Raw genomic sequence first — 23052 nt, 5'->3', positions numbered from 1 at the left:
GGGGTGACTGGGTGATGGACACTGGGGAGGGTATGTGCTATGGTGAGCACTGTGAATTGTGTAAGACTAATGAATCACAGACCTGTACCCCTGAAACAAATAATACATTATGTTAATAAAAAATAAATTAAAAAATATAAAAATTAGGGGCGCCTTGGGTGCCTGGGTGGCTCAGTTGGTTAAGCGACTGCCTTGGGCTCAGGTCATGATCCTGGAGTCCCTGGATCGAGTCCCGCATCGGGCTCCCTGCTCGGCAGGGGGTCTGCTTCTCCCTCTGACCCTCCCCCCTCTCATGTGCTCTCTTTCATTCTCTCTCTCAAATAAATAAATAAATAAATAAAAATTAGGGGTTGCCTGGGTGGCTCAGTCGTTAAGCGTCTGCCTTCGGCTCGGGTGGTGATCCCGGAGTCCTGGGATCGGGCCCCGCATCGGGCTCCCTGCTCGGGGGGAGGCCTACTTCTCCCTCTCCCACTCCCCCTGCTTGTGTTCCCTCTCTCGCTGTGTCTCTCTCTGTCAGATAAATAAAATCTTTAAAAAATATGTATATATATAAAAATTTAAAAAATTTAAAAAAAAGCATACCCCCATAATTTAACAGAGTAACAACTCCTTACTATTAGCTAATACCCAGTACACAGATGTCTTTTTTTTTTCTTTTGGTTTGTTCAAATTGTGATCCAAATTAAGCCCCTATATTGCATTTGAAAAAAATAAATAAATAAAGCTTGTTATTTGGAACAGAGTGGTTTCTTTCCCCTTAGACGCCCTCCTAAACAAGGTGATATTCTGGATTTTTAGCCAAATCACTCAGGAAATCTGTATTTGAATGTGCTCTGAACCAGATGGGCTCTCAAAGTCTGATAAGTCAATCAGTAAGCCCTGGGTCCTTACTTCATTAAACATATGAGCAGGACTTGCACACAGTAAATCCACATACATTTATATTTGTTACATCTTTTTGATGTACAGACCCTTTATCATTATGAAATGTCCCTCTTTGTCTATAGTACATAGGTGTCTTAAAATTTATTTTTTTGCCTGACACTAACATAATACTGTAACTCTTATGGTTACATTTACATGGTGCATATTTTTCTTTCTTTTTTAAGATCTTATTTATTTATTTGACAGAGAGAGAGAGAGAGCACAAGTAGAAAGAGTTGTAGACAGAGGGAGAGAGAGAAGCAGGCTCCCCGCTGAGCAAGGAGCCTGAGGCAGGGCTCCATCCCAGGCCCCTGGGATCACGACCTGGTCCAAAGGCAGACACTTAATCAACTCAACCACCCAGGCGCTCCTACATGGTGTATATTTTCCTACCCCTTTACTTTCAACACACTTGTATCTTTGAATCTAAGGGCTGTTTCTTAGAGACAGCATATAGTTGAGTTTTGCTTTTAACTACCCATTCAACTTAATGTAATTATTGACGTATTCAGAATTGTACCTATTCTTTTTCTATTTATTTTCCATATGTCTCATGTATTTTTTGCACCTCTGCTCTTCCTTCACTGCCTATTCTGTGTTAAATAATTATTTTTTACTGTGCCATTTTAATTTCTAATTTTGAATTATAATTTTGAGCTACTTTCTTAGTGGTTGCTCTACAGATTACAATATGCATTACAACTTATCATGAATCAACCTCAAAATAATACTAACTTAATTCCTATAAATATAGAAACTTTACTCCAATATATCTTCTTTTCCTCTTCACTCCTTATATGCATCACAACTTATCATGAATCAACCTCAAAATAATACTTACTTAATTTCTATAAATATAGAAACTTTACTCCAATATATCTTCTTTTCCTCTTCACTCCTTTGTGCTATTAGTGTCCTATGTATGACAATGTATATATATGTGATATATGTAATACAGCATTATAATTATTTTTATACAATCTTATTTTTTAATAACATTGGAAGAAAAAATAAGGAAGAATATATTTATGTAGCTTTTTATATTAACCCACATGTTTCCTATTCTCAGAACTTTTCATTCCTTCCTGTAGACTTAAGTTACTGATACTGCTTTCTCCCAGCCTGAAAGATTTCATTTGGCTTTCTTGTAAGGTAGGCCTACTAGCAATGAATTCTTGGGTTTTTTTCTGTGTGTGTGTTTTTTTATCTAGGAATGTTCTTATTTCATCTTCATTTGGTAAAGTTAGTTTTGCTGCATATAGAATTCTTGGTTGACAGTTTTATTTTCTTTCAGCACTCTGTCTTCTGGGGTCCAATGTTTCCGATAAGAAGTTGACCATTAGGGGCACCTGGGTGGCTCAATTCATTAAGCGATGCCTTCAGCTCGGGCGGAGTCCTGGGATCGAGTCCCACATCGGGCTCCCGCTCAGCAGGGATCCTGCTTCTCCCTCTGACCCTCTCCCCTCTCATGCTGTTTCTCACTCTCTCTCTCTCTCTCTCAAATAAATAAATAAATAAAATCTTAAAAAAAAATAAGTCGACCATTAATCATGTAATTGTTTTCTTGTACATCGTGAGTCAGTTTTCTCTAACTGTATTCAAGATTTTCTTTTTGTCTTTCAACAATCTATGATGTGTCTAGGTACAGATCTTCTTATGTTTATTTTACTTGGAGTTCTTAAAATATTTGTATCTGACACTAATTTTCAACAACTTGGAATTTCTTTGGCCACTATTTTTCAAATTTTTCTTATGCCTATTTTCTCTTCTCTTTCTGGGATCCCCATTACACTTATGTTAACACATTTGCTGTGGTCCAATAGGTCTGTGAGGCTCTGTACATTTTTCTTTAATCTTTTTACTCTCTCTTCAAATTGGACTGTTTATTTATTTTTAAAGATTTTATTCATTTATTTATTTGTTAGAGAGAGGGAGAGGGAGCACAAGCAGGGGGAGTGGCAAGCAGAGCAGGCAGAGGGAGAAGCAGACTCCCTGCCGAGCAAGGAGCCTGATGCGGGACTCAATCCCAGGACCCTGGGATCATGACCTGAGCCGAAGGCAGCCACTTAACTGACTGAGCCACCCAGGCATCTCCCAACTGGATGATTTCTAATTGTCTATATTCAAGTTCGCTAGTTCTTCTGCCATCCTCATATGTGCTTGAGTCCCACTACTTTTTTGTTTCAGCTATTGTACACTTCAATTCCAGGACCCCCATTTTATATAACAATTTCTATGATTTTATTGAAATTCCCTAGAGTTACTGGCATGTTTTCCTTTAATTCATTAAACATGGTTTCCTTCAGCTCCTTGAACATATTTATATTAGTTGCTTTGAAGTCTTTGAATGCTAAATCAAACATCTGGAGCACTTAGAATCAGTTTGTTTCCCCCCTTCCCCACGACCATGGGTTGTACTTTTTAATCTCCTTTTGCATGTCTAATAATTTTTGGTTGAACACTAGACATTTTAGATAACATATTGTAACAACTCTGAATTCTGAATTTTTCCATCTTGAGGGTGGTAATGGTTGTTGTTTAGTTTCTCTGGTAACTTGCCTGGGCTAAAAATCTCTAAAATCTGCCTCCCCAGCAATATGTAGCCAAAGAGGTCTCCATTCAGTTTTTTCCTTCAGTTGTTTTTAATTCTAAGCTTGGCCTTTTGGAGGCCACCCTCTGTCTGCATAGGTGAGTGTTCAGCAAAAGACTGGTCAGAAGCTATAATCAAACACCTCAAGCCAATAAGATCTCTATTCTTTGTTGATGGATCAATGTGTGGACTGGGGAATGCATTAAAAGTTCAGTTTTAGGTTTAAGTTCTGCTCAATACAGGATATGTGAAGATCTTATTAAGCCCACTATGGCTGCATCATTTTCCAGAACTCCCTATTAAATCCCCAGACAATCTGCCAGTTCATCTCTTGCCTGAAACAGACCCATAATCTCAGGCTAATGGATCTCCAAACCAAGAGCACCATTCTGACAATGGCCCAAATCAAGTGAACTCTTCCAGCAATGGTAGCAACAAAGTAGCTGGTTTTGACTGCCTTCCATTCCCTGATGAACCACCTCACTTACAGAGACAGGTAGGGATGGGAACAGCCCAAGGCAATATACCACAGATTTGCACCATTCTTACCTGTAATTCAGTAGTTTTCTTGAATAAATGTCTTGGTTTATTATATGACTCTGGTCTATTTTTAGAGCAGAGAAATGGTTGTTTTGACAGTTTTGTCCAGGTTTATAGTTGCTTTTGGGGGATAGGATTTGCTGATCTACTCACTCCTAACTGAAGTAAATCTTCTACTTTTTAATAGGAGTAAATCTTCATAATAGAAGTAAATCTACTTTTTCATTTTAATGCTTATTTTCATTTCCATCTTACTTCTTGTTTTAATGCTCATACTGATCACAGATATAAAAGTACTTTGAAATGTTAAAAATAAAATATAAGTTGAAGATATTTTGATTAGTCTTTATGGAACTGCCTCTACCCTTTCTGGTGTAGAGCTTAGTAGATTGTAATGTAGGTCCTCTTTATAACATTAGGTCATAGTAGAAGACCTATAAATGGAAAGGTAGGAAGAAAGGAAAAGAAATAAGAATACAAGAAAGCAGTCAAAAGGGACTAGGAAAGGAAGAAATCTAAGCAAATAAAGGGGTAACCAACCTGTGTATAGTAGATAGTGAAGATGACATGGGATCTGCTGCTGGCCTCATGAACATGAGTAGCTGCTGTGATTCTGTGTACATAAAGGAAAACAATTAGGATAAGTATTGTTTATGCATGGTGGATCCTTAAGAATCCATGGGGAACACAAGAAATGTTAGTGCCAAGGTTAAAAGGTGAGAATCATAGAACATCCATATTTAGACCAGTTTGGTTAGGAGAGTGGTCCAAAGATGGCAGAAGCAGCATTCTAGGTACTGATATCTGAGAATAAAAGGCAGTGTAGCTTCATATTAAACCACATTAAAACATTTTTTAAGCAATAGAAGCAAAAATCAGAGTTGAAAAGGGGAATACTAGAGTGTCATCAACCTGGAAGAATACCCCTAAAACAGACCCATTTAAGTAGGACAAATGGAGGTAGAGAGCTTGCTGGAGAAGTGTCAAAAACAGAGAAAGTAAAATGTGATTAAACACTAAATATTAATCTTACAATGTCAGAAAGGGATTTGAAATGAGATCTTGAATTGTGTCAATGTCATACTTAAGCCAGGTGATCTTTAGAAATTCATTGCAATATTAATCCTTAAAGTAAGAAGAGCCTTCCCTTCATCTAAATCTAAGTCAATCATTATTCAGTTTAGGATCATGTCATTGACTTCTGTTCTCAGAGGAGCTGGAGAATTGAAGAAGAGTCAAACTCCAAAGGCAGGTCTCATGACTCAAGGATAGAAAAAGTGAAACCTGACACTTAAAGATCAAGGAACCCAGGATATCTGAAGATCAGAGGCAAGGGCCTCCAGGATAGTTCCATGAAACCCAAAGAGTAGAATGTTAAGTTTAAAGTTCTTCCTTTATGGTCAATTAACTTGGACTTGCTACTAAGAGGGTAAAAAGAAGACTATATCCCAACATTTTTTCCAGGTAAAAAAGGCTATTCTTTCAGGCATCTACTAAAACAGTCTGGGTATTTCCTAGTAACTAACAACATGGAATATTATCACAATTTACAATAGCTTATAGGAAAGTCTACAGTGCTTATTCATAGCAGATTCAAAACAGTCTTTTTTGGGTAGCCTTTACAAGTATGCAAAACTAGAAGAAAAACTGTTTTCTGAAACACTTTAAACTATATTGGATCTTATTTTTATCAAGCCTACAGAGAGGACAACGCAGGCAAGAATCTTTTCTTCGGTCAAAAAGTTATCTATTATGAGACAAAGCACAGAGTAACTCTGAGCTTACTGTCTTATATTATTATATGCAGAACAAACTCCAGCTTCACTACTGAGAAATGCACAAAATCTCAGCCACTGCCCCTTACCCTGGGTACATTACTGTTCTGAAAAAGGCGTCCTGATTGTGAATGTGGGGAAGCTGCAGAGAGAGGTACAATCATATACTCCAAAGGGGAATGAGCACACAGGAAAGATGAATGAGACTGAAAGGACAGCAACAAATAAACCTGTTACCTGTTTGCTATTCCCTCCTCCAAGAGTTGAATTACTTGCTTATAGTTGGTAACTACATGTTGAGATAAACCTATCAGATTTGTGAGGGAGGAAAAAAGAAAATAAAATTTTTGGTAAAGTTTAACTTCTTCCTCTAGGTCATTAACTTTATCCTATTTTATATCATTTGATAGGAAAGAATGAGAGAACTTGACTAAATCCCTTAAGATAATAAATTAAATCAACATATCTGTATGGGAAGCCTACTGTCAGGCATTATGATAGGCTCTGGAAACACAGGTCTCTGCCCTCACAGAGAATGTAGTCCAGAATTCATTTAGTGGTTATGCTAACAACAACAAAAACAACGGTAATTCCTTACAATTTAGCTATATAGGGTATAAGAACAGTTCTTAGATTACGTCATTTGGCCCTCACAAAACTGCTGAGGTAAACAGATGCTATGTGCCCCACAATCTGGCATGCAAAACATACAGCACACATGTCCCTACCCTAAACGCAGTTTACAATCATAAGAAGTTATAGTATACAACATAAATTATGGCCAAATGCCACAGGAATAGAAGAGATAATAAATGCTAAGGTGATCAGAAGAGTGGCCAGGGCAGGCTCCATGGAGGAAGGAGACTTGAATTTAGTCACTGAACAATGGGCAAGCTTCATATAGGTGAGGAGGAGCTTAAAGACATGAAAGTAAGTTTTTGTGGGTGGTTACTGACCAAGTGAAAAAGTGCCTTCACAACTGAATCAGAGATATAGGGACAAACTAACTTTGGCGGCTCATCGGTAAATATAATTACGCTAGAAATTAACAAAGCAATTTCAACACTGACTGGATTTCTTTATATTAAGAAATTATTGTTAAAACCACAATGAGTTATCACCTCACAACAGTCAGAATGGCTAAAATCAAAAACACAAGAAACAACAAATGTTGGTGAGAATGTAGTGAAAAGGGAGCCCTCGTGCACTATTAGTGGAAATGCAAACTGGTGCAGACACTGTGGAAAACAGTATGGAGATTCCTTAAAAAATTAAAAACAGAACTACCATATGGTCCAGTAATTCCACTATTCACCCAAAGAATATGAAAACTCTAATTTGAAAAGATATATGCATCCCTATGTTTATAGCAACATTATTCACAATAGCCAAAATATGGAAGCAGCCCAGTGTCCATCAATAGATGAACAGATAAAGAAACTGTGGTATATATATACAAGTGAATATTACTCAGCCATAGATAAGAATGAAATCTTGCCATTTGCAACAACATGGATGGGACTAGAGAGTATAACGCTAAGTGAAATAAGTCAGAGAAAGAAAAATACCATATGATTTCACTCATGTGTGGAATTTAAGAAAAAAGACAAATGAACAAAGCAAAAAAAGAAACCAAAAAAACAGACTCTTAACTATTTAGAGAACAAACTGTTGGTTACTGGAGGGGACAAAGGTGGGGGAATGGATGAAATAGGTAATGGGGATAAAAAATTTCTTAAGATGATGAATGCTGAGTAATGTATAGAATTGTTGAATCACTATATTATACACCTGAAACTATTATAACACTGTATCTTAACTATACTGGATATAAAATAAAATTTAAAAAATAAATTCTACACCAGAAACTAATGACACACTATGTTAATGAAATGAATTTAAATAAAAAATAAAAATAAATAAAATTGAAAATGAAATAAATAATAAATAAAATTATTATTATTTAGATGTTATAATAATTTTGTGGTTATGTTTTTTAAAAATCATTCCTTATCTTTTAGGGCTATGTACTAAAATGATGAACTGATGTGACATCTGTAATTTGCCTCAAAACAACACAGGATGAAGGAAAGTGAACAGGAATATAGATACAGCAGAAATGGCCAAGGGTTAATGATTATTTTAAGTGTGTAATGGGTACATGGGGGTTCATTATATTAGCCTATTTTTGCGTATGTTCAAAATTCTCTATAATAAAAAGTTTTAAATTTTTTTTAAAGATTTTTATTTATTTGACAGAGAGAGAGAGCATAAGCAGGGGGAGTGGCAGGCAGAGGGAAAGAAAGAAGCAGGCTCCCCGCTGAGCAGGGAGCCTGATGTGGGACTCGATCCCAGGACCCTGGGCATGACCCGAGCTGAAGGCAGTCGCTTAACCAACTGAACCACCCAGGCACCCAAGAGTTTTAATTTTTTTTTTAAGATTTATTTATTTTAGAGAGAGAGCATACGAGCAGGGGGGAGGGGCAAAGGGAGAGAACCCCCGAACAGACTACCTGCTGAGCATGGAGCCCAACATGGGGCCCAATCTCACGACCCTGAGCCAAAACCAAGAGTTGGATGCTGAACCAAATGAACCACTCAGGTGCCCCAAAGAGTTTTAAAAATTTAAGCAAGAATGGAGATTTTCTGCTTTTGGTAATGGCAAATGAGATAACACAAACCAATCCTTCCAGTAAAGACTATTAGAAAAATCTGGACAAAATATTAAAGACATAAGCTTTAAGGCACAGAGTGATAACCAGATAGCAAAAATTTTCCAGGCCATATATTGGGGGAAGATGGAAGTCTAGAGAAATGAAGCCAGCATTTGAGGACACTTTTCCTCTGAAGTCATCTGCCAAATCTTGAGGGCAAGTGACTGACAGCAGTTCTCCTGACAACCTCACAGGTCTAGGAAGATACAGACTGAAGTCCAGAGCCTACTCAGAGTTGCCCTGTAGAACCCTACTTGAATTGGAAACCCAAAGGGCTAAAACACAGGAATAAGGCTGAGTTATAAGTAAACAGCCTTTGGGGCACCTGGGAGGCTCAGCTGGTTAAGCATCCGACTCTTGATTTCCACTTAGGTCGTGATCTCAAGGTTGTGAGATTGAGCCCCACATCGGGGCTTAAGGGGCTTAAGCCCTTGCTTAAGATTTTCCCTCTCCCTCTCCCTTTGCGCCTCCCCCACCACTCAAAAAAAGTGGGGGGGAGGGGACAGTCTTTGAAGGGACTGCAGCTCAGCTTTGAATATTCTCAAACCTTAAATTGGACTGAGGTAATTCTGGATCACTAGCGAATGCAGAAACCTGGCACAAATAAAGATAGGTTGTCTGTATAGGAAGATACTACTGTCCTAGACCTCCAATTATTTCTATAAACAGTTTAGGAAATACCATCTGTAACAAAATTATAACAAACCAAAATCCAAGTATACCTGGCAATAAATAAATGAAAACCAGTAAAAATAATAGGCAATAGAGATGCAAGAAAGATTCAGATATTGGGGTTACAGTAACTTTAAAGTAACTCTGCTTACCATTTTCAAGGAACTGAAAAACAAGATTATAAACTTTCAGCGAAAATTGGAAGCTATAATGAAAGGATCATACAGAGATCCGGAAAATAAAAAGTACTAAAGTGAAACTAAGTATTCAATATCTAAGGTTAATAGGTTAGACACAGCTGAAAAAAAGTAGTGAACAGAAAGATAGGTCAGAATCATACCAAAAATAAAGCACAGAAAGACAAAATATAAAAAACAGAGATGGGAGGGTAAGAATCATAGCACATACAGGGAATAGTTCTAACACACCTGTAAGTACAGTTACAAAAGGAAAGAGTGGAGTAAAAGCAATTACTAGAAAAATAATGGTTTAAAAATGTCCACAACTGATAAAGAGGCATTAAACCACAGATTCAAGAAGCCCAGCATGTGTGAGTATGTGCATGCATGCACGTGTGTACACGCACACACACACACCTCAAAATCTATACCTAGGTATAGTAAACTGGTGAAAACCAAAGACAAAGGGAAAAATCTTTTTTTTTTTAAGATTTTATTTATTTATTTGACAGAGAAAGAGCACAAGCAGGGGGAGCAGCAGGCAGAGGGAGAGGGAGAAGCAGGTTCCTCGCTGAACAGAGATCCCGATGCGGGGCTCAATCCCAGGACCCTGGGATCATGACCTGAGCTGAAGGCAGATACTTAACCAACTGAGCCACCCAGGTGCCCCGCAGAGAGAAAAACCTTAAAGGAATTACTGAGAGATTATTTCTCAAAAGAAACAATGGAAGGCAGAAGACAATGGAATAAATTTTAAACGGTGAAAGAAAATAACTACCAACTTAAAATTCTATACTCAATGAAATCCTCTTCAAGAATAAAGAAGAGGGCGCCTGGGTGGCTCAGTCGTTAAGCGTCTGCCTTCGGCTCAGGTCATGATCCCGGGGTCCTGGGATCAAGTCCCACATCGGGCTCCCTGCTCGGCAGGAAGCCTGCTTCTCACTCTCCCACTCCCCCTGCTTGTGTTCCTGCTCTCGCTATCTCTCTCTCTGTCAAATAAATAAATAAAATCTTTAAAAAAAAAAAAAAAGAAGAAAGAAGAAATAAAGATAATTTCAACCAACTGAAAGTGAAGAGAATTTGTCAATAGCAGAGGAAAGACTAAAGATTATTCTTAAGGCTGAGGGAAAATGCCAGAGAGAAGGTAAGACATTAAAAAAAAAAAAAATGTAGAGCCACAAAAATGACATATAAAGAAGGGATAAATGGAGTTCAAGTCTTCTAAGGTTCTCTCATTGTCTAGGAAGAAGTACAAGTACCAGCTAATACTAAACTTTAATTCAATGATCCATGTTGTAATCTTTACAGGGACTACTAAAATAAATAGTAAGACAATGTACAAATAGTAAGCTAACAGAGGAGAAATACAGAATTTTAAAAATTAACCCAAAAGACATGAAAGTAGAGCAAAAGGAACATAAAAGAATGTAAAGAAAAAACACATGGTAATAGATTTAAACCTAAATAAAATTAGTAATTATATTAAAAATAAACAGACCCGCATACTCAAAAGGTCAAAATCATGATGCTACCTAAAACAAAGCAAAAGCCAAATAAATAATTTTGTAGGAAATACATCTAAAACATGTACAGAGGGGCGCCTGGGTGGCTCAGTCATTAAGAGTCTGCCTTCGGCTCAGGTCATGGTCCCAGGGTCCTGGGATCGAGCCCCGCATCAGGCTCCCTGCTTGGCAGGAAGCCTGCTTCTCCCTCTCCCTCTGCTTGTGTTTTTTTCTCGCTGTCTCTCTCTGTCAAATAAATAAAATCTTTAAAAAAATAAATTTAAAAAATTAAAAAAATAGAACACGTACAGAAAGGTTGAAAACATAAAAAAGATAAAAATGCAAATACTAACCAAAAGATATCGACATGGATGGAACTAGAGGGTATTATGCTGAGTGAAATAAGTCAATCAGAGAAAGACAATTATCAAATGGTTTCACTCATATGTGGAATATAGGAAACAGTACAGAGGATCATAGGGGAAGGGAGGGAAAACTGAATGGGAAGTCACCAGAGTCACAACCGTGAGACCGAGAGTCACAAGCTCTAGTGACTGAGCCAGCCAGGTGCTTGAGAGAATTCCTACATTTAAATGACCCCTTATACATAAAGTGTAAGAGGATGGGATGCCAGGGTGGCTCAGTCAATTAAGCATCTGCCTTCAGCTCAGGTCATGATTCCAGGGTCCTGGGATTGAGTCCTTCATCAGGCTCCTTGCTCAGCAGGGAGCCTGCTTCTCCCTCTGCCTGCCGCTCCCCCTGCATGTGCTCTCTCCCTGACAAATTTTTTTAAAAATCTTTTAAAAAAAGTGTAAGATGATATTATACTTCATGCAAATGCATTTATAAAATTTAGAGGGAATAGATTTTTCTTAGAAAAATACAATCTACTGGAATGCCTAGGTAGCTCAGTCGGTTAAGCACCCAACTCTTGATTTCCACTGGGATCATGATCTCAGGGTTGTAGGATCAAGCCCCCCATCTGGCTCTCTGCTGGGCATGGAGCCTGCTTGGGATTTTCTCTCCCTCTTCCTCTCTCCCTCCACCCTCCACTCCATGCAGGCTCTCAATCTCTCTTGCTCTCTCTTTCTCAAAAAAGAAAAAAGAAAAATACAATCTACCAAAATTGATGCAATAAATAGAGTATCTGAAAGAAATCAAATATATAATTTTAAACCTTCTCACAAAAAAAATCCTCCAGACCCAGACAGCTTTGGAAGGAAATTCTACCAAATATTTAAGGAGGAAATAATCCTAATCTTACAAAAGACCTTTCAGAAAATAGAAAAAGAGTATCTCTCAGCTCATTTTAGGAAACAAACACAATGTTTGTACCTAAACCTAAGGAGGGAGAAACAGAAGAGTAGGAAGAAGAGAAGAGGAAGAAGTAGAGGAGGAAGAGAACGAACAGGACAAGGAGGATGATTAATTTCACTCTTGAATGTAGATGCAATAAGCCCAAATAAAATATCAAAAATCCAAATCCAGCAACATATAAAAAGGATAATATATCACAATTAAGTTGGGTCTGTTCCAGGAATGCAAGATTGCTGTAACTTTCAAAAATCAATCCGTATATGGATAAAGAAGATGTGGTGTGTGTATACACACACACAATGGAAGATTACTCAGCCATCAAAAAGAATGAAATCTTGCCATTTGCAGTGACATGGATGGAACTAGAGGGTATTATGCTAAGTGAAATAAGTCAGTCAGGGAAAGACAAGTATACGATCTCCCTGATATGAGTAATTTGAGAAACAAGGCAGAGGATCATAGGGGAAGGGCGGAGGGGGGGGAATGAAACAAGACAATATATGGAATTTAAGAAACAAAACAAATGAACATAGGGGAAGGGAAGGAAAAATAAGATAAAACAGAGGGAGACAAATCATAAATGACTCTTAACTATAGGAAACAAACTGAGGGTTGCTGGAGGGGAGGTGGGTGGGGTAATGGGGTAAATGGTGATGGGCATTAAGGAGGGCACTTATGTAATGAGCACTGGGTATTATATGCAACTGATGAATCACTAAATTCTACCCCTGAAACTAATAATACACTATATGTTAACTAAATTGAATTTAAATTAAAAAAAAATTTAAGTATTTCCTCATCTTTAGAAAAAACAAAAGACAACAACAAAAAAATCAACCAGTATAATTAACCACATTAGCAGGATAAAGGACAAAAGTCATATGCTATAGAAAAGCATTTGTAAAAACACAGTAATTTTTAAAAAAGATTTTATTTATTTATTTGAGAGAGAGAGCACAGAGGGAGAAGCAGACTTCCACTGAGCAGAGCCTGATGCAGGGCTTGATCCCAAGACCCTGAGTTTATGACCTGAGCTGAAGGCAGATGCTTAACTGGCTAAGCCACCCAGGTACCCCAAAACACAATAATTTTATTAAAACATTTTTAGCACTCCTTCTATTTCTCTTCCCTGCACAATTTAGTCCTCAAGTTATCAAGGTGAACAGAGCAAGGTAGGCTACCATGAGGGTGAGGGGCTGCAGTGATGCAGATCAGGATGAAGAGCATGAAAGGAGGGGTACAGAATGCACCTGCATAGTGGGGAGCTAAGAGACAGGTAGCCCCACACAGAGTACTGGAACTGTGGTAATAGGGCCCAGCAGAGGGTGTCAAAGCACAGCCAGGCGAGGCAGGCACCCACATGAGAGAGAGGAGAGCAATGGCAAGGAGACTGATTACATGTAGGAGGGCAGATCAAAGAAGTATTTCCCCTGTTAAATAAAGGGATTACAGGGGTGCCTGGGTGGCTCAGTCAGTTGGGCATCCTACTCTTGGTTTCTGCTCAGGCACTGTCGTGGGATCCACATCGGGCTCTGTGCTCAGAGGGGAGTCTGCTAAGATTCGCTCCCTTTTCCTCTGCCCCTCCCTTCGCTTGTGTTCTCTCTCTCTCTCTCAAATATATAAATCTTTTTAAAAATAAAATAATTACAAATAGAAAAAGGGAGAAATTGAGAATGAACTCTGCTGTGTTGGACTGCAATTAGAGGTATTGGTGTGAACACAGATTACCTAGCTCTGTCCACTCAGAGGGACTACAAGTGGCAACATCAATAATAACAGGCATGCCTAGCACCTACACCTTAGCTTTAGCTTCTAAATACTATTCTCCAGTAAAAAGGAACAGGTATGACAAATAAAAATAAAAAGAAATGGCTGATTCCAAGACTGAGGCAAAGAAAGTAGAAGATGAGCCTAGAACACCTTTGTGCCAGAAAAGAAGGACATGCTCAAAGAATAACAGTGATCTGTCAAAATGTCACAGAAGTGCACTTGAAAGGGATTCCACTGACTAAATCTGGAATAATTTGAGCATCAAAATAAAAGAAAATCACAGTAACAGAATTAATTGAATAAAATAGATAAGCATGAATCTATACTGACAAACTGAAAATAAGATGAAGATTACAAAAGGAAAATAGCAATTTTAGAGCGAAGAAGGCTGGCAGATATCATCTTGAAAATCATGAGTAATGGGACAAACCAAAACCATACACCACTTGATGGTTGTCAACTTCATGAACATTAAAGAGAAACCAAGGAAACTTTACAGACCAAAGAAGACCAGAGAGATGCCCTAACAACATGCAACACATGATTCTCAAAGGGGCAATTATTGGGACAATTAGGGAAACTTAAATGGACTCTAAGAATTAGATGGTGGTAACATGCCAAAGTTAATTTCCTGATTTGGGTGGTTGTGTTGTAATTATACAGGTATATAGGAGAACATTCTTGTTTGAAGGAATGGAGGGAAAATTCCCTAAATTAATCAGGCGAGATGGGTCATTAGATTGGCAATTCACTCTCAAATGGCTCAAGAAAAAAGTTCTTTATATTGTACTTGCAACTTTTTAAAAAGTTTAATTTGTTTCAGTGTTAAAAAAAAACAAAAACTCTTAGAAAACTAGGGAAAGGGGCCCATAGGTGGCTCAGTCGGTTAAGCATCTGCCTTTGGCTCAGGTCATGTTGGGCTCTCTGCTCAGAGAGGAGCCTGCTTCTCCCTCTCCCTCTGCACCTCCCTCTGCTTGTGCTCTTTCTTTCTCTCTCTCTCTCAAATAAATAAATAAAATCTTTAAAAAAAAGAAAACTAGAGGAAAAAGGAGAATTCCCTTAATCTGCTATGGCAATGTTTCTCAAAGCTGGTCCAAAGACTAAGGCCAGTTCTCAAACTATTATTGGTACATAATGAGATAGATACAGAAATTGAGAGTATTAGCAACCTTTATAACAATGTGACAGAGTGATTTTATATCTTTTCAACTTGTAAAAAGAATTTGGGTTTGTAATTAGGATGTCTTTTTCATTTTTCTAGTAATTCATCTTTATTTTATCAAAGTGTTAGTTTGCCATAGATTGGAATTTAAAAAAACAAAACAAAAACCTGGTCCTTTGCAGGGCACCTGGGTGGCACAGTCAGTTAAGCGGCCAGCTCTTCATTTCAGCTCAGGTCATGATCTCAGGGTCCTGGGATCAAGTCCCACATTAGGCTCCACGCTCAGCGGGGAGTGTACTTGAGGATTCTCTCTCTCCCTCTACCCCTTCCCCACTTGCACACATGCACACGCTATCTCTCAAATAAATAAATCTTAAAAAAAAAAACCAAAAAACCTGATCCTTTGCTACAGACATTTTTACAAGTGTGTGATAAAGAATATTTGTTAAAAACAAACGCTATTGCAAACATCATATTTAATGGTATAATGTTAAAGCTTTGCCCTGGAAAACAAGACTAAATACTGCTAGCACTTTTATTTAATATGGTACCAGAGGTCCTAGTAAGTGCAGAAAGGCAAGCGGAAAAAAAGGTTTAAGAATTAAAAAGAAAACAAATAATTAAAAAGAAAAGAATTTTTATGCAGATTGAACACACAGAAAATAGCAAAAAATTTTTTTGACAATGCAATTACCTACCTCCAACACCTCCTGCTCTGTACCTATCCTTTCATGTTAAGATAAAGGCCAAGGCAAAAACACTGTACTATCTTGTTTTCACTTAAATGACACCAAGACCCTGTAATCACTGGCCTCTTATGTGTGCTTTGGGTAGGCCTATGTATGTTTCAGATTTCAACCAGTCATCTAATTAATAAACTCTTTAATGGAAAGTAATAGGCTACTCCCTTCCTTTCCTTTGATTTAGGCAACTATCAAGTTCTAGCTCACAAATCTGAACTAGAACTGTAAGTTCTTATATCTCCATTATTTCCTGGGACACCCTGAAGAGTATAGGTATCTAGCAGGTACCCAACAAATTCCCATAGAATTGGTTTCAAAGCAGAAACCACTTTCCACTTGGGAATCATATTCACAGAATATATGAGCCTGAAGAGAGATACACAAAGATACAGGCAGGGAGGCAGATAATATAAATTAATGAATAAAAAAGCAAACATTTAGAAAACTAAAAGTTTGCTGTAGGGGTGCCTGGGTGGCTCAGTCAGTTAAGCATCTGACTCTTGATTTCAGCTCAGGACATGATCTCGGGGTTGTAAGTTAGAGCCTCATGTCAGACTCCACGCTCAGCAGGGAGTCTGCTTGAGATTCTTTCCCTCTCCCTCTGTCCCTCCCTCTGCTCGCATGTGCGCACGTTCTCTCTCTCAAATACATAAATAAAATCTTAAAAAAAAAAAGTTTGCTGCAATGCCACCAGAAGGTAGTAATGGAAATAATAGTTCAGTGTGACTATTCAGGGTCTTAGCTTCTAAGGACGGTTCTATACTACTTGAGTTCAAGGCTCCTTCACTAAGAAATTCGAGGACTGTTGACCTATATTTGTCATGATTTGAGAAAGTCCAGACCAACTTTCAAAAACATGTAACCCAAAGGACCTAAGAGACCTTTTGCTGGGTAGAATTATTTCCTACCAACCATCTTCTCTCCCAAAAAGGGTTCGCTCCATGAAGGTCCAAAAGAGCCCTGAGATTTCAGTCCAGTTCCTATCATTGGCCTTGGGTATATCACTCAAGCTGAATGACCTTGCATAAGTTCCACCTTCTCTAGGTTTCAAGTACAATGCCAATCAAAGAATCTATGATCACAGGTCTCCTTGATGTACAGGATTCTGTCCCACTCATCTCTTCCTATCCTAGGCAAGGTTCCCAGTTCCAATCCTGCTCCAACTAGCTGTGTGACTTTGGGAACACACTGTAGCTTCTTGCAGCTTCGTTTTAGCTTCTGTGCAATGGGGACACTTGGACTACATCTGAGGTCTCCTCTAGTTACTGCCCCTACCACACAAACACACACACTAAAATAAAATAAAATACAAAGGTAAGAAATTTTGAAACTACTGCATCAACTCCTGGTCTGCCCTCAAAGTACTGCTTTATACAGAAATGTATATTCACAGAGTTTTATGAAGTAAACTCCACTGGCTTCCAGCAAAGCAAATGGTATTTTTTGTTTGTTTGTTTCCAGGCTGCTGTTTATGATGGAACATTTGGGAAAAGACACAGGTAGCAGAATCAGTGACTGACACACTCCATTAGCCATGCCCTGATAAAGAAGAGACCAGCCCTTGATCTTTCATGTCCGTCTCTTTGTGAGAGGAACAGGAGCATAAAATTCATGTGTTGCCTTTTATAAGTGGCCTGAAAGGGTAAAAAGTAAGACCTAGTCTAACAGAGTAAGACAGATGGTACCAAACACCAAATATCAGCACTTAATAAGGAAGCAGCTCAGACCCGTGCAGTGTGACATCTCCTCATCTCCCTATCGCCACCAGTGAAACTACCCTGAAAAGGAGATTAGCTGACCTGAAAATCAGTCCAGGCCCTCTGGACCTGGCATGACAGACCCCACCTTATTCCATGCCCCTTACCCCCTCATTCACCATGCTTTAGACACACTGGCCTCCTTGAAACCACCCAGCCCTTCTCTTAGGGCTCTTAGGGGAAGAGAATCACTCTTCCCCTCGCTACACCATTCTTCACATGATTGGCTCCTGAATCCCCTAAAAAGCATTTCCTGACCATGCCATGCAGATGGACTATCTACACGGCCCATTGTTCTTTTCCATCATGACATCTATTTTTTTGTTAGTCTTTATCACAACTTGTAATTAAGTGTTTATTTTCTGCCTCACCCCCATAAGACTATAAGCCCGCCTGTGAGGGCAGGACTGTCTTTTCTATTTACTGTTACTTATCCAACATCTAGTACAGTAGATGGCACATAGCAAGTTTCACTCTACATTTGTTGAATGAATCAGTGACCATTAGGAAAGCTTCCCAGAATTCAGTTTGGTCTCGGACCTCCAGGACCACAGTGGCTCACCTTGTACATAGGGCCCCATCTCTGGATGCTCTCTGACCCGCAGAGTGTAGGACTTTTTTTGATCAGATTGCTTCAGCAGGTCCCGTACTCGTTCGTTATAGATTTCCAGGAAACTAGAGACACGTAGAACAAGGCACATAATCAGATTTTGGAAAATGGTGACATCTTTTCAAAATTACATTTTAAAAAAAGGCAACATAGTTAGATTTGGGAAAAAGTGGGGAAAACACTAAGCCAAGAATCAGAAAGCCCTAATTCTTGATCTAGCTCTACCTCTGACACTCTAAGACCTTGACCATGTCAGGGTTCCCCCTTGAGTCTCTTTCCATGTGTGCACAATTGTGTTGCCACATCAGCTGTCATCACTTCACAGTCGTAGGTTTACAATGTCAGTCCTGATTCAAATTTAGCCTTCAAGAGGCTATTTCAGCACAGTTTTGGGGTATGCTGTCCCCAGCCTATACCTTTATCAGGCCACCAGACCACAGAATTTACAGGCTTGTTTCTTAAGTGATTTTCAAACATGATCTTTGAGCTCTTACTGTTCTGTGAAGGCATCTCGAGGGCCACTGCTAAGCAAGGAGGAAAGCTAAATGAGAGATTCTGGTCCCTACCCCTAATTTAAGTAGGAGAGTTCTCATTTTACCTGCTTTATACACTGGGATTCTTCTGTTTAAGATATGCTCTATCTTATAGGTACCTGCTGGCATTTTATTCCTTTTTAAAATAATAACATAGCTACAATTCTTAATTAAAATCAGCAAAGATTTTGTTAAATAAGAAAACAAACTTCTCACAGAAAGGTCTTCCTCATCAGAACACAGATGTTTGCCTGTGAAGCCACCGGCCATAAAAAAAAGGCTCCAGCTCAGATGAACTCTATGCACACTCCTCTTATAAACTGTTTCTCCTTCTTTCTCAGATTTGAACACAGGAAGCCCAGATGTCTCTCAGGATAGTGGTTCCCAGATTTCATGGATAATAAAACATTTAATATATATGTACATGTTTACACACACACAGGCCTACAAATTTTTACTTTGCAAACTTAAAAAATGTATAAATACTGTTTACTATCATTTAATTTTTAAAAAGGGCAATTATTCTTTTTGGGGTGATGAAAATGTTCTGGAATTATATAGTAAGGATGATTGGACAACCTTGTAAATATAAAAAAAATATCACTGAACTATATACTTCAAAAGCATGAATTTTATGGTATGTGAATTACATCTCATGTTTTTTAAAAAGGACACTGAACTCCAAAAAAATAGAATACAGAAAATTAAGGGTAATTGGGCAATTGGTAACCTTGCACCAACATTTTCGCTACAGACTGGTTGAAACTTCACATCGGAGTAGACAGCACTGTCTCAGAACTAGAGCTTAGAAACTACTGACCCAAAGAACAACCCAGCAGGAGCTGGAAGAGAAATTCCAAACGCTAGTATTAAACTGTAAGGAAAGTGAAGAAAAGGAAACCAGACAGGGCAAGCTGGTCCACAGGAAACACCTGTTTCTTAAGCCTAGGAACAGGAATTAAGTTTCCTACAACCCGAAGATCTAAGTATGTTTCTCATCTCCCTATACTGCAAAATATATTCCTGCTGTGGCTTTTCTCCAGTCCTCTGGATGACTCTTGAAACAGAGAGGACAGCTGAACATGCTAGAATTTGAGGTGGAAATGGAAATATTTTAGGCCCCAGAGCCTGAAAGGTTCTTACCTTACTTTTATCCTACGAGAGGAAGGCAGTGGGGCACAGTCCTCCTCCCTGATGAAGAGACCCTGCACAAACCAGAGGGTTGGAGTTTCACTGAAGGGAGTGTAAAAAGAAGGTCTACTTTGAGAGGATCTAGTCAAAAGAGAGTCTATACCTCACATATCCGTGGCGTCAGCCCAACAGAGGCCTGGAGAACAGAAGAAAGAAAAACATTACTGTTCATTCACAGCGAAACTCTCCCCCAACACCCAGAAACCAAGGTTGGCAAGGGGTGGACACATGGGCTCCCTGCGCTAGTCTCTTCCCTTTAGGCAGTTTCCATGGTGGTATATAAAAGACTATTTGCCTGACTCTTGGGAGACACTCATGGGAGGAAAGTACCAGCTGAAAGGCAGATCATCACCATAAGAAGGAAGAGAGGAGAAGCTAACAAACCCAGGTACCTGCTTTCACACAATAAAGGTTACATCCTTCTTGGATAAACCTATTTACCACTCTGGTCCCTCCCAGAACCTTTCTATCCTTATACACACAGGAGAACTAGAATACATGGTGTTTAAAATAAACATTTAGGGAAAAGCAGCTTCTTTTTTCATGTTGGGTCCACTGCTAACTTGTACATAGGTTAAAGGTTGTATACCCTGGTTTAGTGGGCCTTTTCTTCTTTTAACTTCAAATATATAAAATCACACTAAACACGGACATAGTAAGCAATGAGTTGAGCACAAGGTAGCAAGGATAATCTTTCAGGAGGAAAAGTGTCCCAGAGAATGCTCCTGTGTAGGATTATTTGCCACCTGCCACACCAGTTCAACTCACCAAGATACTTCTAAACCTGAAACAAAGAGGTATGATTAAGGACCTCGACCCTTCCAATATTCCATGACAAAGTAAGGCTCTCATAAGTCCTTCACACTTTTTAAACCTCCATCCCAGTACCTGATTCTCCTGCTTCTTTCCAAAGTTCAGATCTAACACACATAGCCCCATTTCTGCACAGCCCTAAGCAACACTTCACATTCAGTCTGGGGCTTGTCCACACCAAAGGTCTTAAAAAGCTTCAAGTGATGAACTTGGAAATGATATGAGAAATTCAGGACTGACAAGGTCAGCTTTGTCAAAGGGAGTTATGTAATTCTAAGGTTCTTCAGGGTTTAATAAAGAGGGGCTAATTAATCAAAGTTCACCTTTCAATTAAAGGGCTGAGAAACCCATTCTTAATACAGAAGAGAGCCCATTAAATCTTATTAAAGTTGACTACTAAATTCGCATTCTTTCTCTCAGTAACAAGGACAGTGTGAGATTCAGGCTTGCTGCAGCAATAGAAAGAGATCATATTCCAATACCAATAACTCACTGGGGTCCCCAGCATGGTGTATGTCTTCCCAGAGCCTGTCTGCCCATAGGCAAAAAGGCATATGTTGTAGCCTTTAGCAGCACCAGACAATACTTCAGTCCCCAAATCCTGGAAAACCTGTCACAATGAAAGTAGAATACATGTCACTGTAGTCCTTCCCATACCAGATTGAGGGACCATATCATTTTAAAATTTATAATGTCTAGCATTGTGCCCAGCATACAGTAAGCACTTTAAAATATATTTGAATGAATAAATTTCCCCTAGCAATCTTTTTTCTGAAACTGAATTGATTCTTGAGAAATTATAGGGAATTTATAGTCACGTGTGTTTGAAACACTTTATAATATTTTTAGATTAAAAATAACCCAAGGTGGGATGCCTGGGTGGTCAGTCGGTTGAGTGGCTGCCTTCAGCTCAGGTAATGATCCTAGGGTCCTGGGATCGAGTCTCCCATTGGGCTCCTTGCTACGCGGGGAGCCTGCTTCTCCCTCTGCCTGCAGCTCCCCCTGCCTGTGCGCACGCTCTCTCTCTCTGACAAATAAATAAATAAAATACTAAAAACCCAAGGCTCAGTCGGAAGAGCATAGGACTCTAGATCTCGGGGTCATGAGTTCAAGCTCCACATTGGGTGTAGAAATTACTTAAAGAAAACTTAAAAAAATTTAAAATATAATAACCCAGAATAGTGATGTATGGAATTGATGAATCACTATATTGTACACCAGAAACTAATATAACACTGTATGTCAACAAACTGGAATTAAAAACTTAAAAAAAAATAATCCAGAGTTGTACTTACACTTCTTTTTTTAAATTTTATTTTATTGAAATTCAATTAACATACAGTGTATTACTAGTTTCAGACATAGAGTTCAATGATTCATCAGTTGCATATTAACACCCAGTGCTCATTACATCACGTGCCCTCCTTAATGCCTATTACCCATTACCCCATCCCCCCACCCACCTCCCTTCCAGCAACACTCAGTTTGTTTCCTATAGTTAAGAGTCTCTTATGGGGGCAGTTAACTATCAGTTAAGCATCTGCCTTCGGCTCAGGTCATGATCCCAGAGTCCTGGGATCGAGTACCACATCGGGCTCCCTGCTCGGCAGGAAGCCTGCTTCTCCCTCCCCCACTCCCCCTGCTTGTGTTCCTGCTCTCGCTGTCTCTCTCTCTGTCAAATAAATAAATAAATCTTTAAAAAAAAAAAAAAAAAAAGAACAATGTTTGGAACAAAGTGAGCACTAATTAAATAAAAGTTTTTCTTGTTATTACACCTTATTTTTTCCATTTTTCTGTATAAGGACTACTCAGTCATCTTTCTTTCTGATACCCTCATCAATTTTAAAAAGAGCTATGTACTTATTTTGGAAAATAGATACCTGAACACAGATACCATAGTTAATACTTCCCAACTTCACATAGATAGACTTTTGAAAAACTTCTACTTTCTAGCCTACTAAAAATTTATTTCAAAAAAACCCTTCACACAGCATAATACCCTATTATGCTGAGTGAAGTAAGTCAAAGAAAGACATGTATCATATGACCTCACTGATATGAGGAATTCTTAATCTCAGGAAACAAACTGAGGGTTGCTGGAGTGGTGGGGGGTGGGAGGGATGGGGTGGCTGGGTGATAGACATTGGGGAGGGTGTGTGCTATGGTGAGCACTGTGAATTGTGTAAGACTGTTGAATCACAGACCTGTACCTCTGAAACAAATAATACATTATATGTTTAAAAAAAAAAAAAAAAAGAAG

At 38.8% G+C, this 23052-nt stretch overlaps 1 protein-coding gene across 9 annotated transcripts in view; it reads right to left on the bottom strand.

Annotated features, from left to right (window-relative positions):
* STARD9 (StAR related lipid transfer domain containing 9) overlaps positions 1–23052 on the bottom strand; it is a 123086-nt gene that overhangs the window by 48288 nt on the left and 51746 nt on the right. For all 9 annotated transcript variants that reach the window (XR_014148591.1, XR_014148592.1, XR_014148593.1 and 6 more), the window contains 6 exons: positions 21286–21402; positions 20083–20115; positions 19932–19993; positions 18208–18320; positions 6067–6136; positions 4595–4667 (listed from right to left, as the gene is read on the bottom strand). Coding sequence is in view for 6 of the 9 variants with exons in the window: in XM_081830971.1 (XP_081687097.1) it covers positions 4595–4667; positions 6067–6136; positions 18208–18320; positions 19932–19993; positions 20083–20115; positions 21286–21402 (468 nt within the window). In the remaining 3 variants the exon portion in view is untranslated. The remainder of the gene's footprint in view (positions 1–4594; positions 4668–6066; positions 6137–18207; positions 18321–19931; positions 19994–20082; positions 20116–21285; positions 21403–23052) is intronic.

This window comes from Leptonychotes weddellii, chromosome 9, assembly GCF_054177405.1.
Source record: "Leptonychotes weddellii isolate Sample4059 chromosome 9, ASM5417740v2, whole genome shotgun sequence".
NCBI lineage: Eukaryota > Metazoa > Chordata > Mammalia > Carnivora > Phocidae > Leptonychotes > Leptonychotes weddellii.
The sequence above is the reverse complement of the archived record's forward strand: the minus strand, read 5'-3'. Positions and strand labels throughout refer to the sequence as shown.